Source organism: Sinohyriopsis cumingii, unplaced genomic scaffold (genome assembly GCF_028554795.1).
Source record: "Sinohyriopsis cumingii isolate HCF-2022 unplaced genomic scaffold, ASM2855479v2 utg002371l, whole genome shotgun sequence".
In the NCBI taxonomy this organism is placed as follows: Eukaryota; Metazoa; Mollusca; class Bivalvia; order Unionida; family Unionidae; genus Sinohyriopsis; species Sinohyriopsis cumingii.
The window spans coordinates 124329-143098 of record NW_028316196.1 but is presented as its reverse complement, the minus strand read 5'-3'; the positions used below and the strand labels follow the sequence as shown (position 1 = coordinate 143098).

The following is an 18770-nucleotide window of genomic DNA, read 5'->3' as shown; positions in this document are numbered from 1 at the left end:
TGTATTGTTCACTCTAATGATTACTCCTAACTAACTGCATTGGTCCATGATTTGCTGGCACATTATGCAATAGCAGATCTGGGTGTTTGCAGTTGGGCTTGACTTTTAAGTGATATTATATGGTATACTGGCTGTCAGAGAGAGAGGGAGAAAAAGGTTCATAATAAAGAAGCCAATGGAGAAACGTATTTATTTTGTTTTACCAAACCATCAAATTCAATTCAGTGTTTTCAAATAATATAAGACATGGTCATTTAACTATGTTGTCAATCAACATAAGACTTGGCAATGCATGACCAGAAAGATTAGTTAACTGAATTATTTCAAAGATAATTAAATTAGCAAGTCTTTGACTCAGCTGTAGAGTATGGGAGTCATGTTGGTATCATTTTTCAAACCACATTCTTTATGTCAATTTTGTTTTAAGCTGTGTCAGCATTTGGTTTTGTATTTTTCTCAGTTTGTCTGAAACAAGAACAGTCCCAAATACTGTCATGAAAGTTTGGTTAAGGTACATTCCTCATGCGGAGCACAGCATGCCACTGGCAATTGGACACAGTGACCTATTTATCGTGATTCAGTGATCATTAAGCTCTTGCATTGTAAACAAAATCTCTTACATTGTTTTATGTGCTGTCATTAGACTTGATTAAATTCATGACATGAACTTTGCCTTATACTTGTAGTTATGTTTTTGTCATTCCTTCATTGAAGAAAAATATGGGATATAATCAGCGTGGTTTCTTTCTTTGTCATCAGAGGCAATGTTGACTCAGTGCTAAAATTTGTAGCATGCTCAGAATTCTGAAAATAACTCCAAAACAGGTGAGACAAATCATATAAACTAAAGGAGGTACTAGATAAATAACTCTGAAAAAGGTGAGACACATTGTTAAACAATGTGATAATAGAGTAGGCAACATTGTCAAGTGACATTATCCAGAAATCTTGTTTCTAAAATGCTTTCTTTTGGTCTCCAGGTTGTGCTGGGACATCCTACAAAAGGCAAACATTTTCCGATGGTTGCTGGGAAAGACAAGTACATTCAGACACTTGAAAAACTGTTTCCAAGTGAGAAAGAAGCCGTCCACAAATTCGTGCAGATTATGCAGGTAATGAAGAGATATGAACTGTATGAGAAATTTAAACTTAAATGTGCAAATCTAATAATAATAAAAATAATGCCTAAATTATAAATAAAATTTCAGTTTGCATTTAACCAACTGACCTGAATTATGAACTGCATTTTATTACATTGTTCTGGCATCAAGACATATTTTGTTCAGCTTTTAGTTTATTCTTTATCCTGATCATTTTGGTACTTTGCATTTTTTATAAGGTAGTCTATTCAGTGCCTGATCAAGCAATTAGGAAGGTGTGTGCCATGTGCAAAACCCATGTTGAATGTTACTGTCATATATTTATCAGAACCAGGACATCAAACTAATAGAATATTTTACAAATTTTGATCAGTAAATTGACTTCTAAATGAACTTAAGGAAATAAAAAGAAGTTTGAAGCAATTAAACTCACAGCAAATGTTTTGATTTCAATTGTCTGATCTCATTTAGACTTTGTAGCTGTCAATTAATTTTTTTATCTACTCATAATTAGCTGATGATGGTTTTGTTCAGTTCATATTTATTTTTGTCACTTGATTTTAGTTCTCGTAAAATGTATTTTTTTCTTGGTACAGTTTTCATAGTGCTTGATGAGACTGGCTGGTGATCCATTTAGTTTTGTTGCTATTTCCAAAGCTACTGTTAAATCACTTTAAATTTATGGAACACCTAGTTATTGTCATTTCCAACGGCATGCTTGATTATAAATTTAAAGTCATGGCAAAATATGAACTAAGCTGATATTCAAAGGGTGCTACTCCATGCCTCTGCTCCTCCCCCACTTTGAAGTATGCCATGGTAAAGCATAGCTTGTCTCTTTCTTTGATTAATTTTATTTAGCAAGTTGTTAATTTGGCCAGAGTTAAATGTATGATCAGTGTCTAACACAGGATAATATTTTCTTGTCGTTACATTTTTATGAACACATTAAATTCAGTATATTCTGCAAATAATATTTTCACAGTTGACAGTATGTGTATAACAGCAGGTAAATGCAGGTAATTGTTGACAATATACGTATATCAGCAGGTAAATGCAGGTAATTGTTGACAGTATGCATATAACAATAGGTAAATGCAGGTAATTGTTGACAGTATGTGTATAACAGCAGGTAATTGTTGACAGTATTCATATAACAGCAGGTAAATACAAATAATTGTTTTTGTCTTTCATGTTCCTCAGTTATTTAACTTTTCTTCGTAATTATGATGATTGTTGAATTTTGGGTTTCAAATATGCCTTATAAATGTTTATAGTATCTCAGATAAAGATGAAAAAGGTGATTAATTGAACAAATATCTCTCTCTCATGTTACTTTTCTGTGTTAATGTCATTTGAAGCTTCAGATGTGAGAAAAAAAAAACAGGAAATAGTGCCTAAGTGTTACAGTTATCCTATTAGCAAACACTTCATTTTTTTTCTCCCATTGGTATGTAAAGACAATCATTGCATAAGTTGTACACCTATGTTACTTTCTGGATATGAAATGCATATAATGTTAATAGTTACAGATTTTCAAAAGAAAGGAAGATGAGTTTTTTTCTTGTAAAATAAGAAAAGATATTATGGGGCATTAAGATTCAACTTGTAAAAGAAAAGAACTATACACATCTGTTACCTTAGCTTTGATATTTTGGGGTAGGGCTATTTCAGTAAATATCACTTCCACTTTGTATGGGTACTTCAGTTTACATCAATTCCACGTTTTATGGCAATTTAAATACATATCATTTCCACTTTGTATGTCTATTTTGTTACATATCATTTCCACTTTGTATATTTTGTTACATATAATTTCCACTTTGTATGGTTATTTCAGTACATATATCCACTTTGTAGTGCTATTTCAGTAAATATCATTTTCACTTAATATGTCTAGTTTGTTGCATATCATTTCCACTTTGTATGGGTATTTCAGTTCATATAATTTCCACTTTGTATTGTTATTTCAGTGCATATATCCACTTTGTAGTGCTATTTCAGTACATATCATTTCCACTTAATATATCTATTTTGTTACATATCATTTCCACTTTGTATGGGTATTTCAGTTCATATCATTTCCACCACACAACATAGATCAATATTAAACTCTGGCAGTACCATATGTATATATATATATATATATATATATATATATATATATATATATATATATATAGTTTGTTGCAAACAACATAGACTCAGATCTGCCTTTGCATACTGCACTAGCAGATCAGGTCTGTGTTCTACAGATTATGCCTAACAAGCTGCAAAGACCCAGATCTGCTGGTGCATTATGCAATGGTTGATCTTGTTCTGTTTGGTTAGACTTGACTTATAAGCTAGTATGTATAGAACTGGATATATGACAGTGTTTGGTCAATGTTACAACCTGATTTGTTGCATCAGAGTTCAGGGAGATCATTCTCTCTCTCTCTCTCTCTTTCTCTCTATCTCACACATACACACACACACACACACACACACGACAAAGTCTTGAAGATTTCATGATGGGTTTCTGAACATTTCTAGTACAATAGGTAAGATACTACATCTTTGTACATTTGTCCTTAACATTAAAAATGTATATTTTAACAACAGTGTGTTTGGTATACTTATTTATATGATGCAGACATTATACCAGTTAAGTTTGACTTATTAGGGTGTAGATATATTTTTTGTCAACACTTTAAATAACATCTCAAAGAAATGTTACAAACCAGGGTTTCTCTTATTTATACTGCAACAAGTCTCTCACCCTATAAGTTTCTTGCCCTTTTGTTTTAATCTCCTTTCTGTTGCCCAAAACAGTATCTAGCAACAACCATTTCAACAATGTGAATATGATGTATGACATATTCTTTCTTGATACCATGGACATGCACAGTCTCACTAGATACCAGGGACATTTAAGTTGGGTTCAACTGCAAAATCTTGATCTGCCATCACATAATGCGTTGGCAGATCTGGCTCTGAACGATTTATTATGAGTAATCAGCGGTGCAAACAACATAGACCCTGATGAGAGTATATATTGTTTGCAGCTGGACCCACTGTTTAAGCCAGTATATACTGTAACATTGATGATTCTGGTAGTAACCAATATTTAATTGTGAACTGTCCATTTAAGCATACCTGGTACCCAGGGAGGGCAATTTAAAAACATAATCAGCCAGGGTATTTAGATTATGCTGGATGCTAATGAAAATCTTATTGTAAATATATATATGGATGAATACTTAAATTTGAAATTACCTTCCCTGGATACCATATATGTTTTACAAGTACACAACCAGACGTAATGTCAGATCTGCTTAGTAGAATATTTACATCTCATTTTGTCATGATATTTTTACAGGATAACAAAGGGGCTTTCACTGGAGTTTTGGCTGCCAAATTCATGCCAAAGCCTCTTGTCCAAATCCTGACCAAGACAGGCATTTATGGACTGATGTTCTCCAAGTACTGGAAATATCACAAGAAGAGCATTAAGCAGACTTTGGATGACCTCACTGATAATAAAGAGTTCAAAACAGTCATGTCCTATCTTTTTGGAGATGCAGGTGAGGCAAATATTTAGTGCACATAAATCCAAGATACTTGTCCCTCTATTTAAGCCCTTGAATCATGATGCTAAGCCTGTCTTTCTGTATGTTTGTCCATCACTCTTGTCTGTCTGTCTATCCATTCACATTTGTTGTCCAGTTTTAGTGGGGTTATTGCGTGTTTTCCATTAGTATTAATTTCCACTTTATCTTTTCAGCACCATTTTAGACAGAGTTATGGCCCTTGTTGCAGTTAGCTTTGAATATTGTTTCATAGACCTAGATGAGTCTTTTATGAGTTATGGCCCCTGTTTCAGTTTGATTTGCATATTGTTTTATAGACCTAGATGTGTTGTTTATGAGTTATGGCTATTTCTAAATAACTTCATGTCTTTACATAGGATGTTGCTTTTATTGATAACTCCAGGAAGGAGTTCAAGCATTCCTCATCTTCATTTACAGGGTTCATGGCTGCTGAATATCTTTGGTCTTTCCAACTTAAGTAGGCCCAAATGAGCAATTTTCTTGTGAACAAAACCCTTTATGAGCAGGGCAAATTTCTAGTGATAAGACCCTTTGTGGGCAGGTTTTGTAATGATAAGGCCTCTGTGGGCAGAGATTTCCAGTGATAATGCCTCTGTAGGCAGGGATTTCTAGTGATAAGGCCTCTGTGAGCAGGGATTTTTAGTGATCAAGGCTCTTTGTGAGCACGAATCTCTAGGGAGCAAAGCCCTTTGATTACGGCTTTGTTATTACAATATAACACCAGTTTAATTGTATAGGTTTCATTATGTACAAATATTGTTTTCCCCATTTCACTTTACCATGGTGACAAGACATACTGCTCTTTCCCTGCACTAGACAGGTATTTGACATACAAGGCCTTTTTCCCAAACAACTTGCCCTTGTTTTAGTTCCAGAATGCCCTATTTCATCTCTACAAGACCGCTCTGGTGGCCTAGTGGTTAGAGTGTCTTCCTCAGATGTGGGAGGTCATGAGTTTGAACCTCAGCCGAGTCATATCAAAGACATACAAAAATGGTACTAATAGCTGCCTTGCTAGGCACTCAGCATTAAGAGGTTAGTTTTTGGGACTGGTCGGCCCGGTGTCAGGATAATGTGACTGGGTGGGACATCATGCTACATGTCTGGTGGGGGGCCCTGAGTGGCTGAGTGGTTTAAAGCACTCTCTGTCACGAATCACTGCCATCTCACATCTGTCTGCGTGGGTTCAAGTCTCAGGCTTGGCCAATGTGGATATGTGAGAAAGCTTGCTAGTAGCTTCTCATGGGTCGGTGGTTCTTTCTGGGGTTTTCCCAGGTTCTTCCTCCCCCATTAATACTGGCCGCAATGTATAGCCTATCTTGCACTGAAAAATGGCATTAGACCCTATAACAACAACAACATGTCTGTGGCATGATAACCCAGTGCTAGACATCACTATAAACTGCCACACTACAGACATCATAGCAATATGATTGAAAAAAATTGTTAAATCTATGTTAAAAATCAAAAATACACATCTCTACAAGCATAAGCAATCACTTAGGTGTGTTACAAGTCTATGCTCTTAAAATAAATAACAGAAAAGAGTGAAAGACGACAAGCTTTGTAAAGTTTGACATATAAATTTATTTTCTGAGAATACATAGTGAAAATGAGAAAAACAATTTATGGTATGGTGAATTAAATCCCAATATAATCCAAGAATTACATACACAAGTTCTAGTGATTAAAAGTCCTTAATAAAATTCAGTAAAATTTCAGAAAATATCCCAATACTGAAGTCAGTGACATATCTGTGGTAGCTATTCAAGTGTTGATGTGTCAACAGTCTTTTGTTGAATCATTCCAGGTTTGAATTTCGTATAAATTCCAGTGAATGTCTTTATTCAAGAATTTTATTAGAGCACTTTTGTATTTCCAGAGAAAATAATCAGTTGAATTCAATAATTTCAAGACAATAAAATTCAGCCCAAACTGGTCACAACATAGTACAGCTTGAAAGTGCTAGATGTTAAAGCATGAAGGGTAAAATCTTCACAGTTACAATATATATAGTTCTCTACATAACCTGAAGTCACAATCAGCATTTTCTAACAACAAGCATTACCTAATGGAAAATAACCTTCTAGAATGATCTAATGAGATTTGTTTACTTACAACACAATAACCTGTAAAATTCACTTAGGAAGTTCCAAAACCCTGACCCATATAAACATATTATTTACTTCATCTATTAATAAAGATCCTTATATGAAGCACACAAACATAGAGAATAATTTACCACTTCAGTGGCCTAGTGGTTAGAGCATCTGCCTCGGATGCAGGAGGTCGTGGGTCATTCCCCGGCAAAGTCATACCAAAGACTTATAAAAATGGTACTTACAGCTGCCTCGCTTTGCGATCAGCATTAAAAGGTTAGTGTTAGGACTGGTCGGCCTGGTGTCAGAATAATTTGACTGGGTGGGCCATCATGCTACATGTCTGCGGCATGATGCCACCGTGCTAGACATCTCTATAAACTATCACACTGCAGACACTGTAGAGATATGACTGAAAAGTTTTTAAAGCTATGTTAAAAATCCAAATCATACACATTTAAAGTTCCCCATTTTTAAGTCTGAAATGCCCTCTTTGAAGAAAACTTACTATGCTGCTGTTAGATCCTGGGGGAAACACTAATATAGGAATGTAAGCAATAATCTTGCAATTTTGTTATTAATATTTCCAACTTTATTTTGCCTTGTGTTGACTGTACTCTGGTTGCATAAAGTTGTTTATGGTATTATTCATTTGTTTTTCCAGTGTCAAGTAGTGTACTCTTTAAAGTTTTCATGTCTTCAGCACAATTATATCACTTTTCGACAAGTGTTTTCTCTGTGTTTGAAAGCCAGGGAGGGATCAATTGCAGATATAGAGGTGATGCTGATTCCTGTGTAAAGGTTTTTGTTGACAAATTTTTATTCTGGTGCTACCTTATTCTTGAATTCAGTCAGTGTTTTTGAATACTTGCTTTCTTTTGTAAATGTTCCAGGACCCTTGCCAAGCCAGCTAAGCACCCTGATGTATGCAAGTCTGTTGAATCACTACCTGCCAGGGGCTTACTATCCGCTAGGAGGTTCCAGTGAGATTGTGTATCAGATCATTCCTATCATAGAACGTTGTGGAGGCAGAGTTCTTGTTGATGCTCCAGTTTCACAGATACTTCTCAATGAAAATGGAAGAGCAGTCGGTGGGTGATTTAGATTGTGTTTCCATAAGTACTTGCTCATAATAGTTGTAAATATTTTCTACTCACCCATGTAGTCCGGGATACACTGTTTTAATATCAGAGTTGCAGTGGAACTTGCTGTTAATAGTTATAAATATGTTTATATTCTACTCTCCCATGCAATCAGTACAATGTTTTAATATTGGAGTTGTATGGGGAATTAGAAAACTTATTAAATGCCTTAAAATCCATTTATTCAGTAAGTTGTAATTTTCCATATTTTAATTTGAATCCAATTGCAAACTGTACAGGCCCTAATCTGCTGATGCATAATATGTCAGCAGATCTTGGTTGATGCAGTTTGTTAATAGTAATCAGTCTGCTGGCACATTATTTGATGGCATACCAGTGTCAGTGTTGTTTGCTGTTGGACTCAACTTATAAACAAGTATATATGGTACCTTTTTTTACTTTTACAAAATCAGCAAAGTTTTCAGTTGCAATGGAGTATGATTTTTGTTCTAGAATAGACAGTTGTATTATAGGTATCTTGAACAGCTTAATTAATGATATCAAAGTATTAAGGTCTGGTTCAGGCCTGGTTGCAGGTCAGAGTACAATGTGTTTGCACAGTAAAATTAAGGATACACTAAACATTATAATGCTTGTATGTTCATAGATTTCATGGTAACCAATTAGATGTCAGAATTGTGAATTAAGCCCATATTTGAGCATGAGGAGTTCTTGTAATCTTGGAGACCTGTTTTTATATTGATCATTATAGACATCAGTGGCAACTAGACTGGAGATTTATATCACCTTTTCATAACTGATTTCCATGTCCAATCAAGAACTTGCATTGGTTTAGAATTGCAGTTCTGCAGTTTCCTATTATTTTTGTCCCATCTGACTGCAGCTGCAAGTGAGCTTAATGGTATAGCCCTGTAACCTTCAGGAGTCATGTACATCCAGTGCCAGTTGCTGTTTTACATATCTCCTAAAAAACTACGATTGAGACCAGTTTTTACCAAATTTTGGCACAGAGCATCCTTGCATGCTAATCTTCCTTCAAATATAGCCACTGTTAATAAGAGTAGAAATGCTACTGTAACTAAATATAGAGAAAAAACTTTTCCAAATTGCGGATTAGAATTTGACCTGACTCAACAGAAAATGTCCTGTGATAGAGGGTTTTCCGATTTATACAGTTCATGCTAATCCAACATCAAAAATGGCCACCGTTACTAAAAATAAGGTACAAATGACTGTTAAGCAAAAATTTTGATAATATATGACATAAAGCATCATGGCCTGAACACCTTTGAGCTTTGTAAAAATAATCTCTGTCTTCCGTCAAATATGGATGCTAAAAGTAGAATAACCTTTAAAAATCTCTCCAAAACTGTTGAATAGACTTTTATCAAATAATTTTAGAAAACATCATGTTATGGAGGCTATTTTGAGTTTGTACAAATAATGCTGATGTATTATCAAATATGGGCATCATAACTAAAAAAAGAAAACTCTAAATGACATCTACCAAACTGCTGATTAGAATTTGGATAGACAACATCCTGATATGAAGACCTTTCAGTTTTGTGCAAGAGATGACTATCGGAAATCAAATATGACTGCTTTTTCTTGGAATAAGCAACTTGGAACTGCTAAACAGAATGTGACAGTATTTGACTGAAAACATTTTCGTAGAAGGCTTTCAGATTTTTACAACTGATATTGACCTGTGATCAAATATTGCCTCCACTGCTAAAATCAAAAGACCTTTAAATGTCTCCAAAACCAAAGAACAGATTTTGATCATTTTTGACAGAATTCATGGTGACATAAAGACATTTCAAATTTGTACAAATGATGCAAATCTGCCATCAAATATGGCCGCCACTGCAAAAAAATCAAACACCGAAACTAATTTTTCGCCAAAACTGTTGCTTAGAATTTGACAGATCTTGATAGAAAGCATCATTGTATGATGTCCTTTCAAATTTATACAAATTATGTGGATTTGTTATCCAACATTACCACCAGTGTTAAAAGTGGAAAAACATTTCTATGAATTCTCAGAAACCACTGTACTTAAATTTGACTAGGTTTGACAGAAGCATTCTTTCATTTTTGAATGCCTGATAGATATAGTAACTATTACTAGACAAACTTTTAAACAACTTCCTCACAGAAAACACTTGACAGAATTTGACCAAATTTGCTAGAAATCATCCTGGCTTAGATGTTCAGTTTTAAACAAATGAGGCCAGTATTCCTTGAGACATTGCCACTTTTGCTAAAAAAAACCCAAAACATTTACATAGTTTTATCTAATGAAAATACTGAACAGAATTTAAATATTTACACAAAGTGTCCTGGCGTACAGGCCTTTCAATACTGAAAAATGATGCTGATGTGCTATCAGGTATGGCAGAAGAAAAACAATGTGTTTTTGTATCACAATATGCATTCAGCATGATTACATGAAATTTCAACAGAAATCATAAAACTGACCCAGATTTCTTGGCCAACTTCTTTTGCATTTGGCTGTTAAACAGACGTCAGCTAGGTGATTGAATGAACTCTGGCCCACTTGGGTCTATTGTTAATTATGACTTACCTGGTTTTCTGTTTATTTTCAGGAGTACGTGTACAAAAGAGCAGTGGCGATTGTGACATATATGCCAAAAGAGTCATCTCTGATGCTGGTATACACAACACATTTAAGTACCTTCTTCCTAAAGAAATTGCTCAGAAATCAGGTAATTGTTCTGTGTCAGGGTGCTGAGTATGTTCATTTTAGAATGTATTTCAGTCATTTTCAGGCATTTTACCTAATCACCATTCAAGAAAGGATACCTGATTGGCTAAAGTGTCACAATGATATACTAGTACAGCATTAAATTATTGTCTTATGTAGTATAGATGGGATATGCAGGTTTTATATGGTATGGCCCTTTGTTGTTCTGCATTCGTCAGTGACAGGGTTCCCATGCTATGGGGAAATCTGGAAAAGGTTGGGAAAAATTATAATTTTTGTTCCTGACCATGAAAAGTCTTGGAATCGCCCTAATATTGATGAAAGTCGGGAAAACCCACAGAATTTTCTGGCACCACTTGACGCCCAAAACAATCCTGTAATTGAGTCATAACTAAACTGATCGTGAGTTAAATTTATCGAGTTCTAACCAGAATATTCGGAGGGTGCAGTATGGATTATTTGGTTGCCTGCAATAAACATATATGCTGAGTCAATCCAAATGCCCAGTGGATTAGATTCGTCTAGTAGACTTTTATTTTCAAAGTCAGCTCGATATCCATATCTTTCCTTACACGGAAGGTATGAAAACCAATCTAGCATCACAAGAGTCCAGAATGGTGGTGGCAAAGTGTAGCTGCTTACTTGATGGCCTAGCAAACTTTCAGTGTTGCTAGATCAAGTGATACATGCATGAAATCGATATGAAAATTACTTATTTTCTCAGAAATTGTGAGTTGTAAAATCATTATGTCTTTAATCTGCTGAAAGAAAAGATAAAACTACGCCGTTGATGAAATGTGCCCTGGTGCTCAAAATTTGCATTGCTAGTCGCATGAGTACTGTACACATATCTAACAACCCACCTTTTCAAATGTTAAAGAGAAAAAATAATTAAATGAAAGTTGTATATTTGTTGTAATAAAAATACAAAAACAAAAGAACAGTATTATTGTATCACGTGATCACCGCATTGACATGTGATCTCTCCTTAATAAATCAGACTGGCCAGATTGCTTGTTTTTACAAAAAGTATCTGACTTTCATTTAATATAATTGAATTTCTGTACAACAATATTATACGGGAGTTTGTTGTTGATATCACATGAATATTGGACTTCTGATGTCCTCATGTGAGATTTGTGAAGTCATGTGACTAGTAATGCAAATGGCGAGTACTGAGCCAGGTTTCATCTTTGCCATAGTTTCATCTTGTTTGACTATGGATTAGCGACATAACAATTATAATAGTTGCCATTTCTGAGAAAATAATGGTGAAAATAAAGGTTAATTCGCCAGATCGGATTCATGCGATGGTTGTCTGAGAGTTGTGCATTGGTGCGTCACTGTCTTTTGAATGTATTGTGTGGTTTTTTAGTCTTCTTGCGATTCTGAAGCGATAAAAGACGCGTGAGAAAAGTCGAATCGAGCGGAGGGTTGTGGTCATGCTTGTACTCCTCGTATTCATTTATATTACTGATAAGATGATTTTATGTTGTCAGAGATTTTGCCGTACTTTATTAATAAAACATCAGACTTCTGTGCTTGAACCTTAAACCCTGAAAATCCTCTCTGCTATATATCTGCTAGAATCATACAAATAATTACATTTTTGTAAAAGATGGAAATGTTTACCTTAAAAAAATTATGCATCATAATCAAAATTTCCCGGCATATAGTCTGTTTATAACTTCTTTAGTATTTTTCTCCATAAACAAGATATTGTAAACACATTACACTCTATTCATTGTTGTTTCTCTTCCACATAATAGCTCATTTTTTAAATAAAATATTGAATTTTACTAATTTTTTAACAAGATTGGTTTAGTTGGTTTAATATCGCTTGCCATTTATTGGCACTGTTATGTTGAATTTTGTAAAACTAGCTATAAACCTGATCAAATTACTTGACTGAAACAGTCCAAAGTAATGTATTTCATTTTTATGGTCCGGTGGATAAACATTACATCTTTTCAAAGCTGTGCATAGAATTGGCTGACATATCGTGAGTCACGAAAACACGGTGCTGGTATCCTGTGTGTCCAAAATTAATATTATTTTGAACAGAATATTGTGGTGACAATTGTCTCTTTTCAAATGGTATGCATTACAATATTTTATTTTCGTCAATCGGTCGAATTCGATGTGTTTTTTACTTTAGTATTGGAGACGGAAGCCTTAAGTGTGCAGAAATGCCTGATATTCTGTTCAAAATAATAAAAATTTTGACACAGGGATACTACCCCCTGTTTTCCGGACTCGAGATATGTCTGCCTATTCTGCACACAGCTTTGAAAAGATGTAATGTTTATCCAATGAAACGCATTACTTTGGACTGTTTCTGTCAGCAGTTCAGTCAAGTAATTAGGTCAGGTTTATGAAAAATAAGCTATTACATGGAAGAGAAACAACAATGAATAGGATGTAATATGTTTACAACATCTTGCTGATGGGGAAAAAATACTGCAGAATTTAGAAACAGACTATACGCCAGGGAATTTGTTGAGAATTTATGTTCTAGCGGCAAGACACGTTGGGTAGCAGATGATTTTGTATGTATGGGACAACTTCTTGCAAAATTGGAAACTTGGTTTAAAATGCTATATTGTTTTAAGGTACACATTTCCATCTTTTATATAATGTATTTATTTGTATGATTCTAAAAGATGTATAGTAAATCAAATTTTCTGGGTTACAGGTTCAAGAAGGTCATGGAGTGGGTCTATTTGTTGCCATTTAGAAATCAAATTTTTATGTGCATTTCGAGTCTAAATGTGGGATATTTGTGTACACTTTATGATTATCACTTTTCTTAATAAAAGTATGATCGTTCTTTCTTGATACAAAATGGATTTAAGTAATCTTGGCAAAGCCGCTGAATAGTAAATGACCAAACTTGATGGAAAGTATCCTGGTACGAAGATCTTTCAGCTTTTATACAGAATGATGCTGGTCCACCATCAAATTTGACTACCATTACTAAAAATAGAAAAATCAGAAACTGCACAGCAGAATTTGACTACATTTGACTGGTAGCATTCTGGTATTAAGGGCTTTCAGATTTTTTGTACAAGTTATATTGTTTTCGCATTAAATTTGGCTGTCATTACTACAAATGGAAAGTATTTAAATGGCTTTTTGTTAAAAGTCATTCTTAAGAATGTTACCAAATTTTTGGAAAGCATTCAGGCCTAAATGACCTTTATTTTTCTAGAAATTTGTGCCATTTGCAATCAACTGTGGCTGCAATTACAAATCATTGTATTGCATCCAGCAAAGCCTTACGTTCCCACTTTTTGAATAGCTAATGTGCGTTACTGTCTTAATAAGTTTTTGTAAAGGAGATACATGTATATTTGTATTGGCTATGATAGTAGTACCATTGGTAAAACTTTACACATACATTAATCCCATGGTTTTATTGGTCCTAAATGAAAATGGTGCCAATCTGACATCCAATATGGCCACCACAGCATCTATCTTGAAAATCTTGCTATAGCAACAACTCCTGAATAGATTGTTGAATCAGTATGGGGTTTTCTCTGAAAGACTTGTTATGGTATCTAGTTGGTCCTGAATGAAAATGATTCTCCTTGTTCATCCACTTTATTCTTGAAATATGTTACCATTACCCATCCTGGACAGATAGCCGAATTGACATGGGGTTTTAATTGAAAGACTTCTTTATTATGTCTAGTTGGTCCTAAAGGAATTAGTATTAAACATGGATGGTTGTACTGACATGGGGTTTTCACTGAACGATGTGATGTCAAGTGGGTCATATTAGAAAATGGTGCCAATATAACATTCATTATGGCTTCCATAGTGGACATAAAAATGGTGCTGATCAGACAACCAACTTAGCCACCAAATCTTGTTATCATTACTTCTCTTAATCAGATGGCCATAGCGACATAGGGTTTACACCAAACGTTCTCTCCTTACACCAGGTTGGTCCTAAATGATGCCAATCGGACATTCAGTATGACCAGTATGGTGACCATTAATTATATGACCTTGAAAATCTTGCTATTGCTACTTCTCCTTAACAACACATATGGCTGTAATGATAAGGCATTTTGCCTAAAAGAATTATTATATCTAGTTGGTCCTAAATGTAAATATTGCAAATCTGATATTCAATACAAGCATTATGGTGGCCATTTTGAAGATCTTATGCTACCTCTCCTGGTTGGATGGTCATATTGACATGGAGTTTGCATTATATGACTTCATATGATATGTAGTTGAACAGAAATGAAATGATTTCATTGTGACCTCCCAAAACTTGACTGGTCTCATAATGACTACTTCTCCTGAACAGATAACCATGCTGACATTTTGTATTTAAAGAAAACATTTGTGCATTATATACATTTGCTTCTGTATTTCTGTTATGCTAACACAATCTCTAAAATTGGCTGCCTTGATGGCCATCTTGAAGATCTTTATATGACTGTTAGATTGCTCTGGTGGCCTATTGGTCAGAGCGTTCACCTCAAGTGCAGGAGGTTGCAGGTTTGAACCCCGACCGAGTCATACCAAAGACATAAAAATGGTACTAACAGTTGCCTTGCTATGCACTCAGCATTAACATACATGCCGACCATTACGCTTTTGGCATAATCATTATGCTTTTTTTCACTAAATTACACCTTACGTGTAAATGTATTCAGAATACATGTTTAGGGTATATCCCCCTCCCAAAACAATTAATCATTTGTTTTCTCATTTTTTATTAATATCCCATTAATCTTTCAGACTGTATTCTAGAAAAGACGGCTTCTACATAACTACGTCGTAAGAGTATGCTTGTCCATAGACTTGCATGCACTTTCCTAACAGTATTATTTTCTATTTATAGCAGCTGCCCTATTTGCAAGAAACATGCTGGTTTCTACATAAACTTTTGACCTCGGTTTCTATTTATAGCAGCTGTATGGCTTAGTTAGGAGAGAACAGGCTGGTTTTCTAATTTATAATCTTTGCTCACAGATTCTTTGTTCTAATTTGTATCCGGTACAGAACCAGTCTATAGGTATTTGGTGTTAAAAGTCAAGTCAAATTTATTCTAGCCGATGCATGTGTTAAAGCAAAAATGTTTTTCAAATAATTTCAAAGATGGGTTAGAAAAAGACGAAAAACCGATTCAAAGATGAATGCATGATTTACACAATACAGTGTTCCATTCTAGGGCAGCTTCATGTCCATTGCAGATTGTGTGGAAAGGATTTTAATATTGGTCATCATGATTGTAAAACTAAGAAACCTTGAATTAGCTCATTTTACTAACTGCAAGGTAACTTCTTTTTTACAGCAGAAATAAACTGTGCAAGTGAATATTTGCTTGGCTTTATATTTAGTTGTATTAATGTGAACATGTTGATAGTAAAAACTAGAGCTGAAAAAGTATGACTCCAACCTTGATTTAAGGTCAGATGTCCCAACTTGTGCATTTAGCTGTACTAGCTTGTGAACATGATAACACAAATATGAAATGTTTTTTTTTTATCAAACCCAGTAAGCCAATGTGTGGACATATCAAACCAAGTAACCCAATGTGGGGGCATATCAAGCCTTGTAAGCCAGTGTGTGGGCATATCAAACCCAGTAACCCATTGTGTGGGCATATCAAACCCAGTAACCCAGTGTCTGGGACATATCATTCCCAGTAACCTAGTGGGTTGGCATTTCAAACCCAGTAACTCAGTGTATGGGCATTTCAAACCTGGTAACCCAGTGTGTGGACATGTTAAACCTAGTAACCCAGTGTGTGGATATATCTGAAGAATACCTTGGATATTACCACTTCAGTAATTTTATTTTTCCCCCAAAATGTTCCTTATAGATATAATTGAACTTAGCATGCAGTTATGTCTTGACATGTCTGATACAAGTTCAGTGACTTTCTGTCCATAATATCAGGTTCAGTATCAATGGCCACAGCAAAATAGCTTGTACTACACTTAAAGGTATTTTGTTAACATGTTAACTTGAACATGTAAGAAAATAGTTTCGTTACAAAATTTGGTATGTTGGGATTTCTCAAGAATATTGGAAATGGTTACAGTACTCAAAAGTTAAAATGGACAGAAGAAATAAACTTATCTTGGATTCCTTTAAATTCTTTTCAATCCAGTAAAGCAACAGTCCCTTCTAGGGACTGTTGTTGATTTCATAATTTTTTTCACAAGGAATTTTGTATGGTCCCCAAAGATTTATGAAGTATATGTTGCACTGTATGAGACCTCAAATCTGTTTTTAATTCTTTTTTGAAAGTTCATTTTTTTCTTCAGTGTTCTTAGAATTACAAGGGATATAAGATTTTATTGCACAGTTGTGAATAAATAATGTTATATTCATACAATGACAGGTGCAATTCTGAATTTCCAGCGCTTTACCATCTTCTTGAAAATGTTGGCATCAGTATATCTAATCTGACTGTGTTTGTGGGCCTAAATGGATCTGCTGAGGAGTTGGGGCTGACAGCTGGGAACACATGGTCCTATTTTGAGTAAGCATTACAGTGTTGTTCACAAGCCATTTTGTTGTCCACTGCATAATTATTTTATTCCAGTCAGCTCCAACTGCATAGACCCAAATCTGACATCCCATAATATACCAGTGGATCTGAGTCTGTGCAGTTTTTTAGGTGTAATCAGGTAATCAGTAGAACAAACAACACGGACCCTGATTTGATGGTGCATAATGTGCTGGCAGATCAAAGTATATGTTGTTTGCCATGGGTCTGTACTTATACACGTTTCACATTATTAAGAAATTTCCACTACAGCTTGAGTTTTACCACTGCATCTTCGTAAGCATTCCCATACAGCTTATGATATTTTTGTTACTTTAAAACTTCTAGTTTCTTTCAATTGGATATTATTAAATTATTTTGGAAGGCTGTTTTATGTAAATCAACAAGTAGATGTTGTTATAGTAGGGTACTGATGAAGGGGAAATTAGTGTTAACAATCAGCAATTAGGCCTTAGTTGTTTTAGTAGGGTACTGATGAAGGGGAAATTATTGATAACAATCAGCAATTAGGCCTTAGTTGTTTTAGTAGAGTGCTGATAAAGGGGAAATTATTTCTAACAATCAGCAATTAGGCCTTAATTGTTTTAGTAGGGTACTGATGAAGGGGAAATTATTGCTAACAATCAGCAATTAGGCCTTAGTTGTTTTAGTAGGGTACAGATGAAGGGGAAATTATTGCTAACAATCAGCAATTAGGCCTTAGTTGTTTTAGTAGGGTACTGATGAAGGGGAAATTATTGCTAACAATCAGCAATTAGGCCTTAGTTGTTTTGAGTAGGGTACTAATGAAGGGGACATTTTTGCTAACAATCATCAATTAGGCCTTAGTTGTTTTAGTAGGGTACAGATGAAGGGGAAATTATTGCTAACAATCAGCAATTAGGCCTTAGTTGTTTTAGTAGGGTACTGAGGAAGGGGAAATTATTGCTAACAATCAGCAATTAGGCCTTAGTTGTTTTGAGTAGGGTACTAATGAAGGGGACATTTTTGCTAACAGTCAGCAATTAGACCTTAGTTGTTTTAGTAGGGCACTAGTAAAGAGAAAAGTATTGCTTCCTCATTTGACAATGAAACAGCACCTTTGTGCTTATTTACAACTTTGGTAACAAAAGTTGCCACAAAAACCCTGATTTATTCCACAAATTTACATATAATTCTCATTAAAAAAGCAAAATTAAAATAAATTTACAAACCGGTTCATACTTACCATTAATAACAACATTGTTGCAATGTAAAATTGTTGAATTGTTTGATTACAGCACAGTACCAACATAAACTGTCAATAAGTTCCTGAGAGATGCAAATATACATTTTTGTGGTATTCATGTTGTAAAAGACTGACAAAAAATGAATGGATTAATCAAACCATAATTAGAAATACTGCTGCCTGAGTGTTGTTCAGTTATGAAAAGTACTCACAAAGTGTTAATTTTTTGTTTTTAAAGATCAGTCTTCCTAATAGGATGTATTTTGGTTTCACATTCTATTTTCTTGATATACATTGAAAACATTCAAATCATTATCCATTGCCCTGAATTTTAAAGTGGCACATCTAGTAAGGTTACTTTTCTTTAGTGGTATATAATATATATATATATATATATATATA

The 18770-nt window shown here is 34.6% G+C and overlaps 1 protein-coding gene across 1 annotated transcript in view; it reads left to right on the top strand.

Annotated features, from left to right (window-relative positions):
• Nucleotides 1-18770, top strand: part of LOC149770777 (all-trans-retinol 13,14-reductase-like) — a 63063-nt gene that overhangs the window by 17808 nt on the left and 26485 nt on the right. Inside the window, exons 4-8 of the mRNA XM_089949136.1 lie at nt 981-1112; nt 4462-4666; nt 7686-7883; nt 10505-10624; nt 17014-17134. Of these exons, the coding sequence (XP_089805262.1) occupies nt 981-1112; nt 4462-4666; nt 7686-7883; nt 10505-10624; nt 17014-17134 (776 nt within the window). The remainder of the gene's footprint in view (nt 1-980; nt 1113-4461; nt 4667-7685; nt 7884-10504; nt 10625-17013; nt 17135-18770) is intronic.